This window comes from Eretmochelys imbricata, chromosome 1 (genome assembly GCF_965152235.1).
Source record: "Eretmochelys imbricata isolate rEreImb1 chromosome 1, rEreImb1.hap1, whole genome shotgun sequence".
NCBI classification, from domain to species: domain Eukaryota; kingdom Metazoa; phylum Chordata; order Testudines; family Cheloniidae; genus Eretmochelys; species Eretmochelys imbricata.
This window is the reverse complement of record NC_135572.1, coordinates 339,479,442-339,500,520: the sequence shown is the minus strand read 5'-3', so window position 1 is coordinate 339,500,520 and position 21,079 is coordinate 339,479,442. Positions and strand designations below refer to the sequence as shown.

Genomic DNA, 21,079 nt, shown 5'->3' with positions numbered 1-21,079 from the left:
TGCTGGTAATGTTTATACCAACGTCATAATTAACAATTCAATAAAAAGAAAATGTATTTGGTAACAGTTAGTATCTTCTTTCTGTAGTGTCTATGTATGATAATAACAGACTCTTGAATTCCTAGGAGCTGTTCTGAAATCTTAAGGGCTGGTATTACTTCTCCAGCCTCATACAGTGAACATTTTTAGTAATCTTCCCAGACTCTTTGGAAAGTTCATTTTATTGATCTTCAATGAAAATGAGACTTCTCAGACTCTGTAATTCTCTGTTCTCGGTCTACATTGAACATGCGTAGACGCAGGCATTGGTTTGTGTTGAATCACCTTTAATCTAGGTTGCTGGCGTGCAGCTTTCAGATGGACTTGTTCGATTCATAATTCAGTGCACTATATTGTTCTTTTTCAAGTGCATGTTTAAGCAAGAAGGTTGAGAAAGAGTCAGTTTTTGAGGTGTCAGTGAACCATTTTGTTAGGCACATAAGGGCTTCTATTTGAAAACATAAGCAAGTCCTATTTCAGAACACCAGATGCCATTAAAATGCATTGTTTGGTAGTGTAACTCACTGAAAGTTGCTCATTGAAAAAGTCAATTGGTTTTGTTCATTGTCTTTTTATCAAAGATACTATAAACTAGTGATACTGTTTCAAGGAAGAAGCCACATAAAACAATATAGTATAACAGCTTGTTTCCATTTTTTTTCCTTTGCTCAGTTTAAACCACAAAACCATACTTCATCTGCAAGAACAAAAAGAACTTTGGGTAATGTTCCAGCAACATATACCTTAGAAACTGTCATAGAACAGGGAAGAGGGAATGGCAGTCAATTTTAACTTTTAGAACTATTGGGTGAAATCCTGGTTCTGTTGAACTCAGTGAGAATTTTGGGATTGACTTCAGTGGAGTCAGGATTTCACCTTTTAACTGTTTTAATGGTTACTGTCTTTAGCTAAACACAATAAGAAATAAATCTCAAAACTGTTCTAAAACTCCACACCACAGAGTTATCTCATTTTGGATTTAAATCCATGCAGTAATTAGCAATAGCCACAAAAGTTGTTTTGGTAGTTTCATAATGCATATATAATGAAATTCAGCCCTATACAGATTAAGCACCCCTGTGATACCAAAACCATGCGGCAAAGATTTAATTGGGACTTAAGTGGTATGGTGGGCGTCAGACAGGCCTTCTGCACTGCTGTGAATTTTACCCTCTGAAAATATCTGTCCTTCATGATAAAGTTTTGTGGTGCATATTCTGTAGCACAATAGTAGGTAATTTACACTATTTGGAGGTAAGCATTGCAATATATCACAGCTGAACAAATATATAGAAAGTAGTTCTCTCACAGATGGCACTATGAAGGCTTTGGATATTTGTTTTTATTATTGGTTACATTTAGTTAACAGGAACAGTTAAGATCTTTGTTTTCTGGAACAAAAATGAAGCTCAAAAACCAGAGATGGGAAATGATCCAGGGACGAAACCTAAGCTCTGCTCAAACAGAAAAATTTGGGCTATCAGTGTTCAAATCAATCTCAGAGGTCTGTACTCAATTTAGACATGGGTCTTGTTTTCCACAGAGTTTCAGTTGAAAGCACCCACAAGAAAGTGCTTTCATTGGAAATTTTTGAAATGGAATCTAGACCACAAGCAGGCTGAGGGGCCATTAGGGAAGTGGAATAGAAAGGGCCGATCAGAGTGCATTTCAGCAAGGCAACTAGTAAAAGCAAATGCAAAGAAATAGAAGAAGCTGGGTTAGGGATAACTGTTACATTTCGGGCAAAAATTTGGAATAGGATAATGAGTGACAATTTTCAAAGCTTATGTGGGGAGCATGAGGAACCAGTTAAATAAATATCTTCTGTCCTCTGCACTCTGGGAACGTTGAGGCTCTTTCCCATTTTTTCAGGCTTTCTCTCTTTCTCATCCTCAGTGAATTCCATTATCACTTTCTTTCAAGCTAAAAAAAGGGCTTGATGGGGACTTCCCTTCCTGGTCAGCCAGCGGAGTCACTGTTGAATAACATGAGGTTTCTCTTCATCCCTGCAGATGAGCACACAGCCCATGCAACAATCCCAATCCTGATGTTATGTAAACAAACCCAGTATTTGATGCAGTATTGCAGAGCCCTAGCCACGAAAATAATTGGCATATATATTTTCTAAAAAATATATGAGGCTGTGGAGGAAGTAGATTAAAGGTTCATCAAGACTGGCATTTATGAGTAGTAGAACGTATGGGGGAGTACGGTCCCACAATAATAGACCAGGACAGATCTGATGACAGAAATAGGGCTTGCAAGGTGAGGACAAGAAGTTTAAAGTTAATGAAGAAGGAGCTGGGGGAGGGATTCAAAGAGAGGGAATGATGAGAGAAGGAATCTAATTGTCATGGTTCCAGTAGGAGGGGTTGGGCATTGTGGATGACAGATGAACCAGAGAGAAGGAGGTTGCAATAATTGAAATAGGAGTGATGTGGGCATCAACACAGAAAAATAAGAGCTTAACGTTATCTGTGTTAAGCTTAATTTTTTCACAGCATCGAGGAAGAAATGACAGGCATAGGCTGAAGTTCAGAAGTGGAGATAGAAATACAAGTTGCTGGCACAGAGATGTCTTTTGTATGAAATGGTTAGAATACTCCAGCGTTTATCTGCCTCACAGGAGGGTTGTGAGGCTTAATCAGTGGAAAGTGCCAGAAGCCCCTTAGAGCTACGTGTGGCTATTGTCATTTAAGGCATCCTAGTTGGTTTAAATATGAGAGTAATCTCAGGATTCCTGTTTCTCATTCTGTGGAGTCTTAAAGGATAACAGTTAAACTGGTCTTCAGCATCTCTGCTAGCTGAATTATGGGTAAGAGGGGCACTGAATATTGATTGTCAAGTAAAAAGATAATGTGGGACAGTAGCTGAAGGGGAAGAAGAGGGTGACTGACAAAATGTAAGATATTAAAGAAACACATTCATATTAGTTGGTATAAGTGCAATTAAGTTATGTTGTTGCTGTTTTTATTAACAATTATTTTTATCCCAGTGGTATTTAGGGTCTCCTGTAAATAATCAGGGCTCCCATATTAGCAAAGCTATGTTTAAAGGAGAGGGAAATAACTATTTCATTAACAAAATTATTTTTTCTGTGCTCAGGTCTATCTTGCAACAGCTATTTTTGGGCCTGACTTTTCCACGTTTCCTTGAGGCAGGTAAGTCACTACTCAGGTTTGTTAAAGGGTGAACTTTGAATGAACTAGAAGATAAGAATCCAGGTACCAGCCGAATTCTGCTCACTCCACTATATGAGTTGAAAATATTTCTGTTTTTTCTTTCTTCTCAGCGGAAGCAGATGATGATGACTACACTGCTGCCCTATCCAAACAGAGCTGCATTACTGAGCAAACTCAGTATTTCTTTGAAAATGACGATAAATCCTTCAGTGGGATTGTAGACTGTATAAACTGTTCCAGGTAAATTTTCAACTTTGAATAGAAAATGTAAAGAGGAGCCTTTTTGGTGCATATTTATCTTAGAAGTAGGTAATTACATTACTGTATGAAGGATAAACTATACTGTGTCAGAACCTTATCACATGTATGTAAGAAGGATAAAGATATACATGTGTGTAGTGTAGTACATACATGACAGAATGTATATGTGTGTATTACAGTATTCTTGTCAGCAAGTTAAAGAAGTATGGGCTGGATGAATGCACTATAGGGTGGGTAGAAAGCTGGCTAGATTGTCGCGCTCAACGGGTAGTGATCAATGGCTCCATGTCTAGTTGGCAGCCGGTGTCAAGTGGAGTGCCCCAAGGGTCGGTCCTGGGGCCGGTTTTGTTCAATATCTTCATAAATGATCTGGAGGATGGTGTGGATTGCACTCTCAGCAAATTTGCGGACGATACTAAACTGGGAGGAGTGGTAGATACGCTGGAGGGGAGGGATAGGATACAGAAGGACCTAGACAAATTGGAGGATTGGGCCAAAAGAAATCTGATGAGGTTCAATAAGGATAAGTGCAGGGTCCTGCACTTAGGACGGAAGAATCCAATGCACCGCTACAGACTAGGGACCGAATGGCTAGGCAGCAGTTCTGCGGAAAAGGACCTAGGGGTGACAGTGGATGAGAAGCTGGATATGAGTCAGCAGTGTGCCCTTGTTGCCAAGAAGGCCAATGGCATTTTGGGATGTATACGTAGGGGCATAGCGAGCAGATCGAGGGACGTGATCGTCCCCCTCTATTCAACATTGGTGAGGCCTCATCTGGAGTACTGTGTCCAGTTTTGGGCCCCACACTACAAGAAGGATGTGGATAAATTGGAGAGAGTCCAGCGAAGGGCAACAAAAATGATTAGGGGTCTAGAACACATGACTTATGAGGAGAGGCTGAGGGAGCTGGGATTGTTTAGCCTGCAGAAGAGAAGAATGAGGGGGGATTTGATAGCTGCTTTCAACTACCTGAAAGGGGGTTCCAAAGAGGATGGCTATAGACTGTTCTCAATGGTAGCAGATGACAGAACGAGGAGTAATGGCCTCAAGTTGCAGTGGGGGAGGTTTAGATTGGATATTAGGAAAAACTTTTTCACTAAGAGGGTGGTGAAACACTGGAATGCGTTGCCTAGGGAGGTGGTGGAATCTCCTTCCTTGGAAGTTTTTAAGGTCAGGCTTGACAAAGCCCTGGCTGGGATGATTTAACTGGGAATTGGTCCTGCTTCGAGCAGGGGGTTGGACTAGATGACCTTCAGGGGTCCCTTCCAACCCTGATATTCTATGATTCTATGATTCTATGATACTGTACACTGAAACAGTAATAACAGTACGCAGAATTATTTTACTCCAAGTTGTGTTGTTCTGTTTTATGGGACTGTCTCCATGTATATTTTAATAGGATAATTGGTGTTTAATATATTTTATTCGTATATTTTTCACTATATTTTTTTCTAATTTATTAATTGAAATTCTTGAGTTCTATCGCAGATATTCAGAACTGAGGGGTTTTTTGTGCATCCCATTATCAATTTAAATGCAGATAATGTTAAAGGGTTGATCAGCTTCTTCATATTTTGCCTTGAGTTGTCCAATAGTGCTGCTGCTGCTTTCATTAAAGATGTTACAATCTCAATATAGTTTTGTGAGACTTGAAAGTTTCTTCCATACTAAGTTATTAGATTGATAGATTTTCTAAAGTGAAAGACTTTAGAAATGACCATAAAATTAACATGTTCTAAAAAACTAGGAGCCATTTGAAGATCTCTGTGTAGCCAGATTTGTGATAATTCAGTTTAAAATCCTTAAACAAACATTAAGCTACAAATGGGTAAAAGAGAGGACATTTAGGATGTGTTATAGCACATTCCTGAAAGTGTTGGAGACAACAGAACCGTTATAAACGGCCAAGCCTTGAAGAACACCTAGAAAATGTTTCATAGGGGATTTCAGTCCAGCAAAGTACACACAAGGAATTGGACACAATCACAGCACAGGGTCAAAAACGGAATTCCATAAAGGGTAGAATGGTGCTGCTATGGGCAGAAACAGAGCCATCCTCAGAGATTATCTTTCACTGATTTAATCAGAAGAGATGTTTGGGCCCCTAAAATGGCCAACTAGTGTGAATGAGTCATTTGTAAAGTTACAGATGACCTGAAGGAGCTGTTGGGTCAAATTTAGCCATTGGCATAAACTCCACTGAAGTCAATGAAGTTTTGTCCACTTATACCAAAGGATAGATTTTGTCTGGTTTTGTTAGATGTGCGCAAAAATGGGTCAGGAAGCCAGTTACAAATAAATAGCTGTCTACTTTAAGAACAACACAAAAGCTTTTCTTCAGCAATTAGAAAATATTCTTTTTGTTTATGAGTTTTACATTATTTCTCAGCTCACTTGGATGGTTATTTACATCTATCTATCCATCTATCTAGCTGTCTAAATATACAGTATAAACACCTGAAAATAAGCCATGAAAGTGCATAAATACTCTTAACTATAGTGTCTAAGATACACTGTATCGACTAGAGATGTGATATATTCAAATACATTATTTTCTAACTGAAAAGGCTCTTTGTGGATTTATAAGTGCTTAGTGGTGTAACATCACCCTGTGCCCTTTTTTTCCATTTTTTAATCACAGCATCTGCTCTAATGCAGAACAACAGTCCTGTCAATAAAGATTACAAAATTTCCCCTTGAATGGTCCTTGCTATTGTTAAAAAAGACCAGCTGTCCCTTGTATACCAGTCTAGTTCAATCTATAAAGTTGTGTTACCTGTGATCTCATTAGTGAACGTGAAAAGCCCCAGAAGATATACTGTTTGCTTTGTTTAACCAGAGTTGTGTTTCTTTTTCAGACTTTATCATGCAGAAAAAGTTTCACACACCAATCTAGTATTTATAATTAGTGACAGCCAAAAGATGTGCCACTCCTGTGACCCAAAGCCATTGATGCAAGCAGAAAAGCCGGGTATCCTTTAAAGTCAGAACTTCTAGTGGTATAAACTGATGTTTGTTGGCCAAATATTAGAACAAGATTTGGAGAAATGTGGCCTATTTATATACATTTCCGTGACACACATCACTGTAGTATCTGAGTCAGCAGATGGTTATCAAATACATTTTGTATACAACAAAACATAGCATGGACTAAATAGGAATCATTTCAAAGTGGGATCTGTGCTGGAAATGACCCACCTTGATTACCATGCACATTGTAGGGAGAGTGGTCACTTTGGATGAGCTATTACCAGCAGGAGAGTGAGTTTGTGTGTGTGGTTTCTGGAGGGGGGTGGGGGGGTGAAAGAACCTGGATTTGTGCAGGAAATGGCCCACCTTGATTATCATACACACTGTGAAGAGAGTGGTCACTTTGGATGGGCTATTACCAGCAGGAGAGTGAGTTGTGGGGGGGGTGTGGCGGGCGGAGGGTGAGAAAACCTGGATTTGTGCTGGAAATGGCCCAACTTAATGATCACTTTAGATAAGCTATTACCAGCAGGAGAGTGAGTTTGTGTGTGTATGGGGGTGGGGGGGTGAGAAAACCTGGATTTGTGCTGGAAATGGCCCACCTTGATTATCATGCACATTGTAGGGAGAGTGGTCACTTTTGATAAGCTATTACCAGCAGGAGAGTGAGTTTGTGTGTGTGGTTTTTTGGAGGGGGGTGAGGGAGTGAGAGAACTTGGATTTGTGCTGGAAATGACCCACCTTGATTATCATATACATTGTGAAGAGAGTAGTCACTTTGGATGGGCTATTACCAGCAGGAGAGTGAGTTGGGGGGGGGGGGGGCGGAGGGTGAGAAAACCTGGATTTGTGCTGGAAATGGCCCAACTTGATGATCACTTTAGATAAGCTATTACCAGCAGGACAGTGGGGTGGGAGGGGGTATTGTTTCATGGTCTCTGTGTGTATATAATGTCTACTGCAGTTTCCACGGTATGCATCCGATGAAGTGAGCTGTAGCTCACGAAAGCTCATGCTCAAATAAATTGGTTAGTCTCTAAGGTGCCACAAGTACTCCTTTTCTTTTATCATTTTTTATGTAGATGTATTTGATATGCTGCTCATAATACCTGTTCCCAGACTATGTTACCAGGCAAAATCTCCTGAAGCCCGTGCACTGGAATGACTTATCAGTAGGTCAGGGCAGCTATCACTGAAGTATATAATGGCCTGTTGTCATAGTATCCTGCTATTGGTGAACTTGCAGGAACCAGGCCCTTCTGCAGAGGACCAGAAGGTGCATCCCAAGCCCCTCAGTTTGTCACACAACTTGGTGACTGACCTGAAGAAATAGAAGGGGAGAGGCCAGAGCTTAACAATTACATGCTGTCTTCGGTCATAGAATATCAGGATTGGAAGGGACCTCAGGAAGTCATCTAGCCCAACCAGGACCAATCCCCAATTTTTGCCCCAGAGCCCTAAATGGTCCTCCTCAAGGATTGAACTCACAACCCTGGGTTTAGCAGGCCAATGCTCAAACCACTGAGCTATCCCTCATGGCTGAAGACTATTAAGTATGAATCACATGCTAGTTTCCCTCCCCTCACCACAGCGAGAGAGTAAAAAGTGAAAAGCCCCTGTTCAAGTGTATTGGGTGCTCTGGGGTCTGCAGCCATTCTGAGTAGAGCTGACAGGGTAAAGAGAAATGCCTCTGCTGAGATGCACAAGCCAAAAGGCACAGCCCAAGACAGGGGTAATAGGACCAGGCCCCACCAATAAATGTAACATCTGTCTAGTGTGGCTGACATACTGCAGGGCGCAGGAGCACCTGCTGCCAATAGGTCTTTCTGCTGGGGCTGGAGCTGTTCTGGCCATGGAGGCTGCAGTACCTCTGTTTGCCACCCAGGGGACTTCTTCATAGACTGCAGGAGGCCACAGAGCAGGAAATACAAGCAGAATACAGAGCAGAGCCCTGCGATGGGACTGGGATCCCACAACTCCCGCAGGACTAGCTTCCATAATAGCAGGTAAAATGTACTTCGTGGCAGGATAGGGTGGGCAAAAATACTAGACTGCGGTAATTTGTGAAAAACACCAAATCTCTCATTGGTATGTCATGAATAGAATTTCAGCAATGTAAAGCAACTTTTTCTTTTTTTTTTTTTTTTTAAGTAAAGGTTTTAATACTTAAGTTTGAGCAAAGGATAGAAAAGAAATTTGATGTCTCTTATAACAGGAGTTAAATTATTTTTATATCTTTTAAGTAAGATTTGTTTTATTCTTTTAATGGTAAAAGTTGTGTCTGAATTCCGTTTATACATATATATTATATTAACCAATTGTCTTTTTGTTGGTTTGGTTTGGTTTTTTAGTAGCAAGGGAGAATCTGTCTATCTTGCGGGATTTTCAGGATCTAAAGCTTTTTCCAGGTGGGAGCAGGATAAAAATGAAAGAAGCAATGCAGTAGCAGCTGGGACTGGGTATTGCGGGATGGGATGGGAATGAGATTTAAAAAATTGTCCCACGCAGGGCTCTAATATAGAGCGCTTTGCACAAGTTCCCTCCAGCACATTGTTCTAAATGAGGGCAGCTCTCCCCCTGCTGTCTGTGGGCTGCTCAGGACTCTAGCTACTCCTTCTCATCTCCATCTCTGGTAAACATATCCCGTATGCCATAGCGACAGGAGCACCATAGGGCAGCATATACTGTGCCAGGGTAATTCTCCTTACGCTCTTTTTGGCCCTTATGCCCTTATGAAGTGGCGTTAAGGTGTTGAGGCAGGGGGCCAGAATCTGACCGATTAACCCCGACAGTAGAAAAATAGTGTGGCCAGAAATACATATTCCTGACATGCATGGAGACCTATGAGGAGAGATTTGCAAATCCCTAGAAAAGCACTGCTGCTCCTGTACCTGATGATAGAGCTGCTTATGGTGGAGATGATGGAAATCCCTCGGCAAAAGCGATACATTAAGTATCACATTAATTACGACACAGGAATTCTGTCTGCACTTCAGGTGAAAGGGAGGTTACATCAGTGGAAGCAGCATCTCTGGCACTGTAAATGTAGACTGCTACTCTGACCGGCTTGGCTCCATGTCAGTTTGATTAACTACGGGTACTGTCTACAGGTTATGTACAGGGCCTGCTGCACAAAATAAAGCAAGTTTAATAAGAAACAGATAAGAATTTCCCATGGAGCATTTTACTTCACAGGGCTCGGGGCAGTAGATGAAAGCTTGACCAGCTGGCTAGGCTAATTTTTCACTAAATGAATTGCTATATGTATTCTTCACCTGAGCTGCAGTAAGTCAAGCTTTCTTTTTCATAACCAGGGCCCATTGTGAAGTGCAGATGTAGCATGACAACACACAGATGGGAAGGATGACCTTTGAGTGCTGTTCATCTAGGTGTTTATTAGGTTCCGCTTCCTGCTGTCTGGTAGGGATATGCTAATGTTGATGGCCTTTTAAGTTATCATCCCTGTTTCTAACTCTCCTTTCTCGCATGACATAAAACTCATCACATATAAACTACCATGGCATCAGTGGATGGGTGGATACTGCTAAGATGTAAATTAGGGAAGAAATTGACCGTATGTTGTCTTTTCATTTATTTATTTTTTAACATTTTAGGCTTAGGACCAAATCCCATGCCATTTTGCATCTTGAATATAGTAAACTGGATTGTGCCTTGCATTGGGACAGCGCGATTGACTTGAATGTGATGACAGTAACATTTGCTTTAATTGTGGAAATGGAATACCCTGAGTGCAAGTTAGCTCAGACAAAATCTGTAAAAGCCCTAAAATGTTGTAAAGCATTAGTTGTTTTAAAAAAACCTCTAGATTAGATGGAAAATTTCAGATAGAGACTGTAGAAAGTTATGAGAAACTTAATGCACAAGTGTTACAGTCGCAAAAGTGAAATATTAACCTCAAGATCCAGTTCATCCATGGTGTGTCCAGGGGGCTTGCATCAGGGTATAGAATTGTCCCAGAATTGAGGCAGAATGACTCAGTGGATGGGGCATACCCAGGTTTCAGGAGACCTGGGTCCTATTCCTGTTTCTGCCATTGATCTGACGAGTGACCTTGAGTATGCCATTTCATCTGTTTGCCCTTGCACTCTAAAGCTGAAACCCTAAGAAAATCTTTGTCCCTTACTGTGGGCTGGTCTACACTGAAAATTTACATTGCCATAGCTATGTCTCTCAGGGATCTGAAAATCCACACCTTTGAGAGACATAGTTAAGCCAACCTAAGCCACTGCGGAGACAAGAATTCTTCTGTTGATCTAGCTACCACCTTTTGGAGAGATGGATTAACTATAGTGATGGGAGAAGCCCTCCTATAGCTGTAGTAAAGCATTCTGGTTTTAGATTGGCTGTTTTTCCCATACAGTCTTGCCGTGTGTATCTTTATTATCTTGGTTAGGAGCACTGGAAGGTTATCCTATAAGTCATAGAATCGTAGTACTGGAAAAGACCTCAAGAGGTCATCTAATCCAGTCCAGTGCACTCATGTCAGGACTAAGTATTATCTAGACCATCCCTGACAGGTGTTTGTCTAACCTGCTCTTAAAAATCTCCAATGATGAAGATTCCACAACCTCCCGAGGCAATTTATTCTAGTGCTTAACCACTCCAACAGTTAAGAAGTTTTTCCTAATGTCCAACCTAAACCTCTTTTGCTGCAATTTAAGCCCATTGCTTCTTGTCCTGTCTTCAGAGGTTCAGGAGAATAATTTTTCTCCCTCCTCCTTAAAACAACCTTTTATATACTGGAAAACTGTTATCATGTCCTCTGACATTCTTCTCTTTTCCAGACTAAACAAACCCAATTTTTTCAATCTTCCCTCACAGATCATGTTTTCTAGACCTTTAATCATTTTTGTTGCTCTTCTCTGGACTTTCTCCAGTTTGTCCACATCTTTTCTGAAATGTAATGGCCAGAGCTGGACACAATACTCCAGTTGAAGCCTAATCAGCATGGAGTAGAGTGTATAATTCCTTCTTGTGTCTTGCTTACAACACTCCTGCTAATACATCCCCAAAAGATGTTTCTTTCTTTTGCAACAGTGTTACACTGTTCACTCATATTTACCTTATGATCCACTATGACCCCCAGATCCCATTCCACAGTACTCCTTCCTAGGCAGTCATTTCCCATTTCGAATGCAAATGATTGCTCCTTCCTAAGTGGAGTACTTTGCATTTTTCCTTAGAATCATAGAATATCAGGGTTGGAAGGGACCTCAGGAGGTCATCTAGTCCAACCCCCTGCTCAAAGCAGGACCAATCCCCAATTAAATCATCCCAGCCAGGGCTTTGTCAAGCCTGACCTTAAAAACTTCTAAGGAAGGAGATTCTATTGAATCTATCCTTATTGAATTTCATCCTAGTTACTTCAGACCATTTCTCCAGTTTGTCCAGCTCATTTTGAATTTTAATCTAATCCTCCTTGAACCTCTCCCAACTTGGTATCATCCACAAACTTTAAAAGTGTACTCTCTATGCCATTATCTAAATGATTGATGAAGCTATTGAACAGAACTGGACGCAGAACTGATCCCTGTGGGACCCCACTCGCTATGCCCTTCTAGCTTGACTGTGAGTCACTGATAACGACTCTCAGGGAACAGTTTTCTAGCCAATTATGCACCCACCTTATAGTAGCTCCATCTAGGTTGCATTTCCCTAGTTTGTTTATGAGAAGATCATGGGACGCAGTATCAAAAGCCTTGCTAAAGTCAAAACAAAGCACATTTGGTTTCTATTAATGCCGTTTTCTTTAATAGAGAACAGTAACAATGGGCGGTTAATGTGATGCAAGCAACATCATCACAAAGCCGTAGCTGGCGAAGTATGTGTCCCGGAGGAGGCCATAAGTATTTGACATCACTTACACTGCTTGTCATCGTAAAAATAAAACCAAACCGCTGGTGCTGCTGCTAATGTGTTGTACATGGGAAAAGAATGTTACATTCCTTAGCCGAAGATCAGCTGAAGGGCCAAATCCTTGTGAAATGGTGAAGCAACCCAGATACAGAAAGGGGCCTGATGTCTGCTTTGATAAAGATGACCGGGTAAGGTTGAACTCTTCAGGTGTTAAGACTCAGATAGTGTCTTTCCAGGTAAAAGCAGTTATAGGAGATGTTTCAGAACAACAATAAAACCTGTGTTTTAGTGTACCTGACATCTTATGACATAACCTATCTCTCATTAAACATACTGTTTGCTCTGAACCATAGTCTCTTTATTTCAAATGTTCCATGATTAACATAAAATTAACAGCTGCTTTCTTATCTGCCTGTCTTGTAAACACTGCACTTTCACATATGATTCCTGGCAATAGTAATAAGTCAAGAAACCTAGTGCTCTGCGCATGATGGTGCCAAAGATAATTCCCTCATGGCTCTGGGAAGCACTCAGATGGTTATCCTGGTTATTTCTCTAGTCTATAAGCTTTGTTCATTGGTATTTCTGAATACTGAAAAGATATTTGGGGCAGATTTTTAAAGGCAGCTAGGCACCTAAATGCCTTTAAAAATCTGGACCTTAAAGCATTCTATTTCAGGATGTCATGCCTCTTAGGAATACAAATCCGTTCTGCAGGGAATTAAAAATAGAGGGATAATTTGTTAGCCTTTTCTCTTTCATTTTTAAATACTGTATGAAATAGAGAAAAGCAATCAAAAATGTTATGTCAAATCCTAACTGATAGGTTGTTGAACTTTGTATTATCTAAAAATGAAAATCTCAGTGGTCACTCCTTCTTATCCATAATGCTGTCTTCTCTCAGGGCCCAGTCATGCAAGGTGAAGAGAGCTCTCCAGCTTTCAGTGAAGACAGTGGGTATTGAGGGTACTTGGCATTTTGAAGCATTTGACCCCAAAACTGTAGATTTAATTTTTTTAGAAGCTGCTTTTACACCAAATGAGTTAATAGCTGTGAAGGGTTTACAGAATTTGCAGAAGGCAATTTAGTGGTAAATTTTTACTTTTTTTGGAAGTATTCATTGTTTGATGTTGAATACCTTTCTCCATTCCTAAACCTGTCCTTCCCTTATTTAGTAGCCAGATATCTAGAGGGCTTACTTTCAACCAAGAGGACCAGACAAATGGTTTTGTGAAAGCAATTGCCAGTACCACTGTTTGATCCTGCTGTTACAGTGTGCTGAGTCTTGATATAGCTAAATCCAAGGAGACGTAATGTCTCAGATGTTAATGATGCTTACACAAGCCTAAGCCTTGGGAGTGAATACATTTTCTTTCAAACCCACTTGTGTTCACAAACAAAGTATTATGTTAAAAAAAAAATCTTTTTGATCAGCAAATGCAAAACAATTGGCTTCCACGGGGACTGAAAAACAGTCCTAAATGTACAAACTTTTCCAACAGATGTCAATCCAGGTGTTATTATGTGTGAAAGTACAACTCTTGCTCACTAGCTTAATGTGCTAATTGGTGTGTAAGTCATGTATTCTCTGTAACAGTGGAATATTTTGGTTAAGTTTATTTGCAATACTCACTATGATTCTCTTGCTCTTAAGTGGATGCTTTCACATTAACTCTGCTAACTGCCAGCAAACTGCATGAAATCTCATCTTGTATGTCTTTTTTTTCTGTGTTTTCTTTCCTTTCCTCTACTTGCTACTTTGCCCGTTATTAATAGGATCAGCCTATATGCACAACGAGTCGTGCCTCTGCCATGATGTCCGCTCCTATCTTCATTTTTCTGCAACTTTTCATATGGTGTGGATGGTCAGTTACTTTCTCTAATTTTTGTTTTGTTTGGTTTTTGTTCTTTGCATAAAAGAGTAACAATCTTTTTTACTAACTAAGCCCACGAAAGAAAATGGAAAGAAATGGGTCCCAAAAACAGCAATCTGGAACAAATTCCTGTAGCAATTTAAGGGAAAATTAAAAAAGCCCTGCCCAGAGACTTGTAAATCAGAATTAACAGAACTGTGGGGATCTCCCCCATAGAGTTAGGAACCTGCCAGCTTTGTAGGGCTCCAATATTTGAGCTTCTATTCATATCGCTGTCATTACCTTCTATGCTAGACCTTCCAAATGTTTATTGCTTTCCATGCTCCTGGTAAAGATGAAAATGAGGAAGAAGAAAAAGAAGACATCCAGGACAAACTTTCTACATAGAAATAAACAGAGGTCCAAAGTAGTTGGAAGAGACTACAGTTCCTGCAAATCTAAAACTATACAAGTCACAGCATAACTGAATGCTGTCTTTAGGGTTTGCCAAAATCATTGCTGTGGAGAATATTAGAAGTTCACAGTGTCGCCAAGTCCATACAGAGGTTGATGATCAAAATAATAAGACTCTTTGCTTGTTATTAGGAATTCAAAAAAATCATGTTGACTTTTTTAACCTAATATCCAGCAAAACACAGTGTCATTGGCTAATAAAGATACAAGAGAACTTTTGCTTCTAATAAAAATATTGATATGTGTTTCAGAACACAAGATTCAGCACTATGAATCTAGAACACTAGTGTATGGAGACATCAGGGTTCATAAAGAAAGTTCAATCTTTGTCTCCATGTTATGTTTATTAGTTTGGAAACTCTGTGCTACCACCATTGCTAATATACCGAAGAATCGATGATCTGAGTAACATCATAAAGCATGTTCCTTGTACAATGGAAGAGTGTCAGTATATAGATAGCAGTATTGATATAACTTCTCAGCAGACCACTAGAGGGAGATGCTATCATGACTATTATTGTAAAGCTAACAATGAAAAGAACAAATAGAATCATTATATTATGATGAGAATTAAGTTTTAATGTTAAAATACATTAGATAAATTATATTTGTTTCTAAATGTTCTAAAATATTTTCAGCAATGTTTTAGATATTTTTGAAAGGTTAAGTACATATAGTTATGGTTATAGGGTGATATTTATAACTAGGTAAAAAAATTAAAACAAATCAGTTGTAAGAGTTCATCTTCTTTACTGCCTTTAGTGTTGGAGAAAGCTAAATCACTTGGATGTCAATAAAAAAAAGTCACGCTCAGTTTGATAGCTGTTGTTTTCTGAGCTTCACATAATATATTAAACAGTCTCATGACTAGCAAACATAGGAAGTTGAATAGGTGCAGTTCAAGATTGGGAGGAAGAATTAAAATTCCTCTCCAACATCAGCCCCATGTAAAATGTGAAGACCAGATTCTGACATCTTTACTCATGTTGAGTAGTGCTTTGCTCTATAAGTAGCTGTATTAAAATCAAGTAAGGTACTAATCATACATAAGGTTAGCAGAATCTGCCCATAAATAAAATTGCTAAGGACCCAATTCTGTGTCCGGCAAGTCATTCCAAAACACCCATGGAAGCAAAACCTCATAACACAACTTCAACAGATGGATTCTCAGCAGCAGTAGATGGAAACTAGGCAAGATTCAAAGTTAACTTTTTGTTCGTCAGTTCAGCCCTTAATAATTCTGTGACTTTGAGTCAGGCTCTCATCCTGTATAAATCTATATAGTTCTGTTGAAGTCACTGAAACCAAAACTGAGTTACACCAGCTGACAATCTGGTTAATGAATTATAGCTTTCTTTTTGTCTTCTTTTCGGGAGGGCACAGCAAAAGTGCCTGTATCCCTTATGTACTTGTACCTGGTCGCTTTAAAAAGTAAAAATAATAATAAACAAGGAAAACAACATGCAAGTTGTTTCTTACAGGAGGACCTCCTATAAGATACTGAGCTCCCTTGACTCCCGCTGAAGTCAGTGGGTGCTGTGAGACTGCTTAACATGTTGTTGGATTGGACTAAATTGAATGTTTCAGTTGTGAAATGGACTACCAGTGAAATGATCAACACATCAGGCATCACAAGAAAGATCATTAATATTGCACCAAAAAAATCTTTTGATAGCTAGGGTGAGTGAGGTAACACAACTTCTTTTCCAAAAAAAGGCATATAGTCTACCCATTTTAATACAGGAATTATTGATCAAGACAATCTGAAAACAGTACACGTAGGGATTATGGCTCCATCTGATGGCAGAAAATAGCCCAACGTTTATGTATGACCAAAAATGGACCTCAAACTCAATTGTCTTTTGCTGAATCAAGGAGCTTTCCTTACAACATGCAGCTTTCAAAATGTCTTCTATATATGTTAAAAGGCCAAGATTGTAAGCTCATTGGAGCAGGGAACTTTTGTGTGTGTGTGTGTTTATATAGTACCTAACACAATGGGGTCCTGGTCCATGACTGGGGCTCCTCAGTGCTACTGCAATACAACTAATTAATAATACTAATATTTTATAACACACGTTTATCTTTAGTTATAATGTGCATCTGAAAGGGAAGCAAGTATTTACACATTTCTTTGACAGCTCATGCTGTCCCCCCGGAGATTTTGATACATTTACTTTGATGTAAATGTGTGGCTATGTAAAAATGTTGACTGCTAACATGAAGATACTAAATTAAGATGGTACTGTATAGTCAGAAAATAAGCTTATCGTGTATCATTTCGGTAGGACTGCCTAACCGGGGGAAATAGTGTTTGGATTTGTCTCTCTTCCCACTCCTTCCTCTCAAACCTTGATGTTGAGGAGAACTGGCAAGTGATTTTTGACTATAGGAAAGCTCATACTGCTAGCAGGAAAAGAAAGTGGCAAAAAAGGCTTCTTGGTGTTGAGGGGAAAATCCATGCTACAAATGATTAATAATAAGGTAACAGAGAAAAATTGCCCCAGTTAAAATATCCTGATTCAGGACTGAGTAGTGTTATGAATTGGAAAAGAACAGGTCCAGTGTCTGACAGTGCTGGCAGAAGGGGAAGAAGTAAGTGAAACTTATGTAAATAACAGAATGATGTGAAAGAAAGAGAAGTTCTGGGCAGCCTTCCATGAAGTTAAATTATTTGAAAAGGATATCCAGCCATGTTCTGGAGCAGGAAAAGGAGTATGGAAGCATCTTTCTATCAACAGAGGTGGCCACTGATTCTGCTCTCACGCCATTTTTTTACTGGTGTGATTCCATTAGTTTCAGTGGTGACACCCCTTACATGTAAATCAGAATAGAATCAGCCTCTCGCTCATTCCTCCTCCCACCTCTCTTTCTTCAGCCTTCATTGTTTCCCATATCTACACAGTTATAGCACATAGGAACTTTGCCAATTACAATACACATTGTTGGGGGAAAAAACAAATAATTTAAATCAGTATCACTGATTTCTTCCTTATCATGGATAATCCACCTTTGATTAGGACAGAAAAAACTGAGTCCCACAGAAGATGTCTTCAGGAATTGTCATGAGCAAAACTGTGAAGATACGTGCTTCACTATGAGTTGGTTCATAGGCCTCAGAAACTCCAAATGATTTAAGTCAGAAACAACCTGCAAAACCCAAAAGAGTAAAATCTCACTAATCATTAAAAAAATAGATATATCTTATATGTTTTTAGACTTGTACTGCTGAACTCAACCAAGCATTGTGAGGGTGTCTTATATACTCTCTCCTGTCTGAGATTTTGTTAAGCCACTTCTACCCCACAGTTTCTGAGCCATCTTCCACTCGTCTCAGATAGTAAGACTCTCTGAAGCAGAAGTGACATGCAGTCAAAATACTGTACCGTATTTTTCAATCTGGCAGGTGCAGCACCGTTAATGTAATGTACCAGAATAGTGCATATTATTCATGATTCTCATATAGACAATGGAAAGCTACAACACTTCAAAGATATCTAACTATGAAAGGGTTCAGTGGTCAGTGTGATCTTCCCAGTCATCTGTTCTAACACAAAGGTGAAGAAAAAACTGAATACTGAGTAACTCCTGTAGGTGGACATCCACCTAGTTCACCAGTATCCTAACCAGATGCTATTTTCACTAATCTGACAGTTTCCTCTTCATATTATACCCAGTTTCGCTTTAAGCCCCTGGCTTTCCTGTGTGCTTTATTTAAGAAGTGAGCTGTGCCCCTTCCTTTCAATATTCAGCTGCAGACACCCATTCCTTACTTGAAGATCTCAAACTTTCAAACTTACCAATAGCTTAAACCATTTCTTGGGAGATACTTCCTTTGCAGAGTTTCAGTGATGAGACTAGGTATCAGAAATGTGATATAGGCTATTGTTTGTTGATGAACTCCGGTCAGAAGAAACCATCACTGGTAATGGCCTTTCTAATGATGCTCACTCTAAGGAAGAAACTTGTGCAACAGAGTACACTTGTGACTTATTAGTTGACCAGCAACCTTTAGAATTTTGAATTTCTAGGGTACAATTAACAAACAAAACCTCAAGCTACTAGAACTGAAGCTGACAATGAAAGAAGTCTGCTGCTACTGGTAAAGAACAGAAGCAAACGCGAGGCTTTTTCTTTGCAAGAGAATGATCTAAAGATTTTAGAAGCATTTGAATACTTATAAAAAAATATCTCTGGTCGTCCACTTAGCCTGTCTTGTCTTGGCAGTTTAACCTCTCGGAGCAGTGAAAAAACCACAGGACCTCCCATATTCCCCTCCGAAATAACTCTTTGATTTTCCAGAGAGAGGTTTTAAAATCTGTCTGACAAGTGTTGTTGCAAATCAACTTTTTAGGTAGATAATGGCTAAAACACTCCATATACAGATTAAGGATTTTTCAAAGCCGGGGCTTTTGATGGTTCTTGTAATACAGGTGGCTAGTTTCATGTTTACCTACACTGGCTAGAGGATTTAGAACCCTGCAGGGAAATGGTTGCTGATAGCTGCTGACTGACTGTGGCAGGTGTGACTCATTAACTCCACCTTGATGTAAGCGATTAGCTCTTTGGGCAGAGAAAATTGGGGTCAAGGATACAGAAATCTTTGTAGGGAACCTTAGGAGGAGCCAAGTTTAGGACAGAAGCTTCAGTTGAAGTTTATTTTAGCTATGTGTTATTGGAGTTGCCAAACCCCATAAGTCTGGACATAATACAATGGGCCAGATCCTCATGTGGTATAAATCAAAGTTGTTTCAATGGAGCTAAACCAGATTACATCAGCTGTGAGTTTGGCCCAGCAAATATAGTTCTAAGATCTAGAGGCAGGGGCTGTGTCTTTCTTTGTCTTCTACAGCACAGATCAGGCTTTCAGTGCATTTCCAACACTGAATAATAAGCTTTCCAATCAGTATACTTTGAGCACTTCATTTTGCAGGAACCAGATATAATTTATTCCATCTGTGATGAGATATTTCAGAAGGTAGATAGAGACCAAGTATAAAGAGAGCATGGCTCCTTCTCACCCAGATACAGAATAAAAGCACTGCAAAATATAAAAGCTTTGTCTGCTGAGGTGGTGCAGAGGGCTGTAAAGCTGACTTACCCAGCTCCCTGAGAATCTCTCAGGCAGAAGAGGAAATCTTCAGGTAGTCCTGATGTTTTTTTTTTGTTTGGGGGGGGTGGGGGAGAAGTAGAGAACGTAACGGTGGTGTCTAGCTTGGCCGGACCTGAATAGCAAGACTTTGGCGCTTTCACAGGGTATTCAGTAAGTCAATGCAAGATTTGGTTCCAGCACTTGAATATAGCGATATTTGGTCTGGCAGAGTACACTCCTTCTGAAGGCGTGCCCACAGAGAGTACTGGGCATGGCTATTTTTTGAAATAGGCTCCTTTCTCTTACCACAAAGATTCCACTGCTCTTCTATCTCTCTTTGCAGTAAAGTGGTGTTTGAAAAAAAACCAAAAACCAGTGTTGTCAATGCAAAGAATTAAACCCGTGAATTTTAGGCCAGATAAACAGAGTGATTTAGGGCTCATTAGTAGTTTCACAAGTTATTTCTCATCTGAATGCGCATGCATCCTGCATTTTTTATGGTGAGTGACCACAGTGAGTCTGTGAGTATTTGTCTTTGTTTTTACAAGAGTATTCTAGGTATACCTTCTATCGCACTTTCTTTAAAAATTCAGACTGTTGCCTCCAAGAATATTTTTAATGGCACTTTAGGGAAAACTATGTATTTGAGACCAAAATCCATCCTGTAGTGTATTTCAAGTGACAGGCTAAAATGTAGATTATTTCATTGGAGATTTAATGTCAATTAATGCTGAACTATCTCGTTTTCTTGCCAACAGGAAGATTCGTCAGACTGTGGTGGGGTCTCTGGACTGAGCCCATCACTCTGGTCTATGATAGGAATCCAGTTTGTCCTGCTTTGGCTGTTATCTGGCTGCAGACATTGCCAGTTATGACCCTGTGAAACCAAAATCTGCAAAACTAATCAAGACCCTGTCAAAACGTTAGCCCTCAGTTTCATTGTCAAAGGGTCAGCAATTCAGACAGCAGAAGAACAGCAATGCCCATAACTTGGTATCAGTCTATGTGAAAGATTCATAAAGGCACCCACAGTGGCTGCATGTTGGAGTGTCAGATCCTTAAACATGTGTGAATGCTGCATCATCTATGCCATCAGAACAGAATTCTATATATGCTTTATTGAGGAATCTAAGATTTTTGTGTTCATTGTTGTATCGTTGCTGACTTCATGTAAAAGGGCTCCCCTTAAAATAGCTTATGTATGATATGATTTCCATTTATTTTTATCTTAGCATTGAATTTGTTGCAGACCCTGTATACTTTTACATTAACCTTCCTCTTTTATTGTATCAATACCATTACAGCTGCTTTGAACATCAGTTGTGTCCAGA

General features: G+C 39.7%; 1 protein-coding gene across 3 annotated transcripts in view; it reads left to right on the top strand.

The window, feature by feature from the left end:
- Nucleotides 1-20,623, top strand: part of CACNA2D1 (calcium voltage-gated channel auxiliary subunit alpha2delta 1) — a 668,904-nt gene extending 648,281 nt beyond the window's left edge. For all 3 annotated transcript variants that reach the window (XM_077807875.1, XM_077807876.1, XM_077807874.1), the window contains 5 exons: nt 3,145-3,200; nt 3,332-3,461; nt 6,341-6,453; nt 12,435-12,517; nt 20,507-20,623. In XM_077807875.1, the coding sequence (XP_077664001.1) occupies nt 3,145-3,200; nt 3,332-3,461; nt 6,341-6,453; nt 12,435-12,517; nt 20,507-20,623 (499 nt within the window). The remainder of the gene's footprint in view (nt 1-3,144; nt 3,201-3,331; nt 3,462-6,340; nt 6,454-12,434; nt 12,518-20,506) is intronic.
- The last annotated feature ends 456 nt before the right edge of the window (nt 20,624-21,079 follow it).